Source organism: Echinops telfairi, unplaced genomic scaffold, assembly GCF_000313985.2.
Source record: "Echinops telfairi isolate 266 unplaced genomic scaffold, ASM31398v2 ScPeMD7_7457;HRSCAF=8495, whole genome shotgun sequence".
NCBI lineage: Eukaryota > Metazoa > Chordata > Mammalia > Afrosoricida > Tenrecidae > Echinops > Echinops telfairi.
The window spans coordinates 3,894,065-3,899,376 of NW_022111357.1; the positions used below are offsets into that span (position 1 = coordinate 3,894,065).

General features: G+C 52.6%; 1 protein-coding gene across 1 annotated transcript in view; it reads right to left on the reverse strand.

Annotated features, from left to right (window-relative positions):
* The window catches only part of LOC115872746 (bone morphogenetic protein 8A), a 40,432-nt gene that overhangs the window by 4,058 nt on the left and 31,062 nt on the right, over positions 1-5,312 (reverse strand). The window contains exon 4 of the mRNA XM_030887978.1: positions 440-639. Coding sequence (XP_030743838.1) covers positions 440-639 — 200 coding nt within the window. The remainder of the gene's footprint in view (positions 1-439; positions 640-5,312) is intronic.

Consider the following 5,312-nt stretch of genomic DNA (forward strand, 5'->3'; position numbering starts at 1 on the left):
GGAGCAGCTACTGCAAGGGGCTCCAGGGAGGGGCGCCCCGATGGCAGACACACTGGGTGAACCAATGGCCTCATAAAGCCGAGAGAGGACCCCTGCCCAGCCTGCCCCCCACCCCTGTCACCAACCAAACAGCAACCCTGAGCCCGATGATGGAGGACATGGAGGTCAGGCCTGTCTACGACCCTCAGGGGCTCACCCCGTGGGGTGGCCTTCATACAAAGTATGGCTCCTGCCCGGTCCCAAGAAGCCAGGTGAGGGCTCCCAGGTGGAAGGGGGTGGGGGCTGAGGCTCAGCACCTGAGATGGGGGCGGGGGGCGGGACTGCATCACGTGCAGGACAAAGGCTAGGACCAGGAGACCAGGCTGGAAGGAGGCGGAGTCCGGAGGGTTCTGTCCCACCCCAGGTCCCTGCACAGCCTCTGGAGGAGAAGGGCTGGGGCCTCACCGAAGACCCCCGGGAGCCTGTTGGGCTGTGGCAGCTCGTTGGTTCTCTTCGGTGGCCGCCTCTTCAGTGGCCTCACCGCCCGAGAGGTGCGGCTGGGACTCGGGCTGGGTCGGAAGAAAGTGACCACAAAAGGCTGTTTTGGACCAGGTGCCTGGCGCCCCAGCAGACCAGCCAGGCCAGGGTCCACGCTGTGTCCTGAGACAGAGAGGACAGAGCGAGGTCAGTGAGGATGCAGCGAGGACCTCTCTGACAGGCCCAGGCAGCCCCAGCAGCACGGAGGCCGAGAGCCGAGGGTCTCATCTGAAGACCCAAATCCTCAGTCCAGCCCAGCGTCCTGCAGGCAGGCCTGAGAGGCAGTAGGTAGTCATTAGGTGCCATTAGGAGTGATGACCAGGAAAACCACCATGTGTAGAGTCCTGTCCACATCAGTAACACACTCCTCTCACTCAACCTGTGGGGTGAGCCTGCATTTCATGTTGCACAAGACACTTCAGTCACAGGCAGGTCCCTCAGCACCAGGCCCCCCATGGTGAGGAGATCTTGCTCTATGCCCCCAGGCTTTCTCGGTTGTCTGGTTGTGTTCTCTGGGTGCCCCAGCAACTATGGAATGCTGATGTTCAGTGGGTGCTACTTTGATCCCATAATTAAGACACTCAGGGGGGTGGAGACACTTGAACAAGTTATTGTCCACTGAGACTGATTTAGGATTAAAACAGGAGCAGCTGTAATAGGGGCTCAGCACTGGGGACAGTGACAGCCGTACAGATGAGATTCTCTCCCATAGTTGCTGAAGGGCTGAACATGACAGAGAGAAGCAAGCTGCAGGCCGTCTCCAGGCAGGAAATCCAGCGGGATGCAGGAAAAGGAGGAAAACACCCACATATCTGGATTGGTTCATGGGATTCCATTGCTGATTTGAAGAGGAGGGCTGTGCAACTGCAGAGAATGTGTTTTCTTGGTATGCCTGCTGTTCCACAAAAGAGAAAATATATATACAAAAAGTAGATAAAGTTTACATATAAATATTGGGAGAGAGAGAGAGAGAGAGAGGACCACAGCCTTAAAACCCCTCCAGACTCCTTACCCATCAGAGCTGAACATTGCTCTGAGGGCTATAAAAAGATAAAAAGTAAAACTGAAAGACTTTGATTCTTTTGTAACATACAATTTGATTTCAAACAAACAGGGAAAAAACCAGCAACATGGTATTGAGTGTTCAATGTACCCATGGTGCACTTCACCTCCATATGGATAGCTCTCTCATGTACATACATACAACCATAAGTGCATGTGTGTGCCTTGGCATACATGTATACACACATACATCTCTACATTGACATACACACTAGCCCTCCATCTCTTCCTCCCTGGTGGTGGGGGTTAGTTGCTGTGAGGTCTGCTTTGATTCATTGAGTCAGACCTGTGGGGCAGTAAAGTGTGTGACATGACTCTTCTAGCCTGAGTCTTTGTAATTCCCACCAAGTAACTTTTTCCTGATGGTCTGAGTAAGAGCAGATGGGGGAAGAGGCTGATAGGATTATATGATTCATGTGTGAGTGACTGTTAAAGGGTTAATGATAATGACAACATTTAACATTGAGTTTGATCAATTTTGCCAACTTCCTGGATATGAATCCAATCATCTCAACAGCAGAAAAATGGCTCTCAAAACCATCAAGTGGAGTACCAGCAGGTGTGGAGCACATCTTTTGGACCCTGAGATCCCTACAAATCAAACTTCTCACTCAAGGGACAGAAAGCTGTGACACCAGAGAAACAGCAGAGGAGCAGCAGCAGAACCAAAAGTCAGAGTTGTGGGCTTCTTGGCCCAAGGAGGGCGTAAAAGCGGAATGTCTTCAGGCAGAAGGCTTGCTATCAGATTAGAGTACCTTCAGGTATTTAACTGGGGGGGAGAGGTTTGCTGCCCCATGGAGGCAGAGCTGAGTGTTTTTAGTATGAGGCTTACGGTGGAGTGGGGTGACTTTGGGTCATTTATTAGCAGCAGTAAGAGAGCTTTGTAACATTGCCCCAGCATGGCATAAGCCAAAGGTTGAGAGGTAAAGGACCAGAGCCAGCCATGCCTTTGGGCACAGCAGAGAAGAGGCTGTCCTGACTGAAAGAACTATCTTGGGCATTTCTGATCCTGACTATAACCTGTTAACTTCTCTAATAAAAGCCCATAATTGCGAGACTGGCCTGTGAGTGCTGTGAGGCCATTGCAGTGAATTATGAAACCGAGGAGTCGAGAGTACTGTGGGAGAACAGCTGATAGTGGTATGGAGGGTTGGAGGTTACAGACACTTCTGATCCTGTGTCTGGAGAAATCAATACCCACTGAGGTCAAAACTATTCTTGCACTAAGGGCCAAGAGATGGAAGAATGACCAGAGCCATACTTTGCAATGTGGCTTCATTGGAACTGGTGGTTTCTACAAGGAGACAGAGAGGCTGCAGTCAAAGGTTGTCACACCCTAACCCCACACACACACCCTAACCCCCACCCCCAGGATGAGGAGAGGTCCATTCTGGCTGTTCCTATTGATATTTTAGGAGTAGGCCTTGGCCATAGCCCAGCATATCCTCAAGATAGGACCACTTCAGGACATTCCCTGAAGCTTCTCCAGCAACCTAGCGGGACTGCCGCCATACTGGGTTACACACAGGAGTTATCCTACATCCTGCTTTACAGAAATCAGCCTGGGACTGGTGCTGACTTCCCTCCTCCTGGCTTGAGAAGTTAGAGCAGATGAGATGTGGCCCGACACCATCAGACACAGCCCTCATGCTGGTTTTGCAAGAATACAATGTTTCCCAGTCCTGTACCACGGCCATGAGCTTTGATGACCAATTTATTCCACAGCAAGTCCAAACAATTCTCAAATGACATGATGGACCTGGAGAACACCATGCTGAGTGATGATTCGATCATAAAGGGCAAATGCTATGAGATTACTATTATAAAGTCAACAAAAGGTTTTCATACTACAAGGAATATTTTTCTATGGCTGCCAGGGAGGGGAAGGGAGGGTAAAATACTAACTACGGGCAGACTCATATTAACCTGGGTGAAGGGAAGGCACGATGTAGTGGGAGGGAAGTCAGCACACACTGATGGAAGCGGGGAATGGCACTGAGAAAAAGGCAGGAGCTAAAGGCAACAGAGGTGAATTCTGTTCTGCACACAACTCTGCTGTGGTGATCGGTGAGTGGCTACATGGGAGACACAGACTGAACAGGCACGGGAGGGAGTGGGAGTATACCTACAGTTCTATACAGGTTTGATGGGCGTGGGTTGTGTTGTGTAGGGGTGTTCTACTTGTATATTTACCTATGCGGCAAACATAGCTGTGAATGCAGTAGAGTATATGGGGACAAGGTTAGAGAAACTTTTTAGACATAATCAAAGCCCTGGAGGAAATAAATCATGGCGCTTGGATGCTATGGACCACAGTCTTGGGGCAATGACATAACAGAAATCATGACGACAATAGTCAACATTCTACTTTGGAGTACAGTGACTGGGGTCCTAAAACCTTGTGAGTAGGAGAGGCTTCAAGATGGTGCCAAGGTAAGCAGCCCAGGGAGCTTCGGTGAGTCTGGTGTCGGAGGTCAAGTGGAAGTGGTCTGGTGAGTGGAAAGGTCCCTACAAGGGGTCCTCCCTGTCCAGGAGGTGGCCCTGCCCCGCATCTGCTTTGTTTCAAGCCCCAGAAATCTAGGTCCATATACCAGGGATTTCCTGATGGCTGTGCAACCCTTGTGCCACTCGCCACCAGCCAGTGCCCCCTGCCAACCCCCTGGTCTGGTCTGCCCCAGGAACAGGACAGCTATTTGTGTAGACCTCCCCAAGGCCAGACCTGACTACCACATAGCAGCTATTCACTCATGGCTCCCATCTAGGGGAGCTGTGTCTGTCTCCCTCCACATGGCTGGCAGCAATTCCACCTGCAAGCTCTGGTCCCTCCCAGCAGCCACCCAGGACCCCAGGGCCTAACCCACAGTAGGTTTGATTGTCTGTGGCTGGGTGCACTCAGCACCAATGCCTGGGTCACCTCCACCCCACACACAGTAGCATCTGCCCTGTCAACTGGGCATAGCCCCCGCCAATTCCAGGGTGCCTCAGTTCATCTTAGCCCTGGCATCTCACCATCCACAGGGAGAGGCATCTGCAATTCCCACCCACCATTTTCCCAGCACAGTGGCCTCTGGCAACCCCTGCGCCTCCTAGCCCAGCGAACTGCGCAGAACCCTGCCTCCACCAGAGTGGGGGAAAGTCCAAGCAGCAGACTGGGGCTTTGCAGCCCAGCCACAAGCCTCGTGCTGCCTCACCAGGAGCTGTGGGAATCTGAGTTGTGGACCGGGGCCTTGCAGGCCTGCACCTCTGTGACCAGAGCCACAGGGAGTGGAGACACAGACCGGACCCTTGCAGGCCTGCCACGAGTTACCTTGCCTGGAGTCACGACACGGTCCTTGTAGGCCCGCCCAGCAAGTGCCCGGCCCATGGGTGCTCAGATAGGCACTGCCTGGGTTTATCGCAGCTTGGGGACCTTTGCTGCCCCATTTGCTCCCAGCCCACACAGCGAGTGGAACAGTGGAGAGTACATCCCAGCCCCCAAAGGCATCCTTCCCTCAAATCTAGCCTAGATCTGGAATACAGGGAACCAGTGACCTGGTTCTGGGAGCTCCCCCAGCTCACGTCGGGGACACCACCTTAGAACTGAACAGTACCACCACCCACCCATTGGCCCCCTACAGCCATACCACTGTACCGAAGCTATCCATCAGTCAAATTGAGTTTCCCACAGCTGTCCCCACCTGTGCTCGCCATCTCTCATCCCTGTTGACACTGAGTCATCCCTGAACCTGCATACA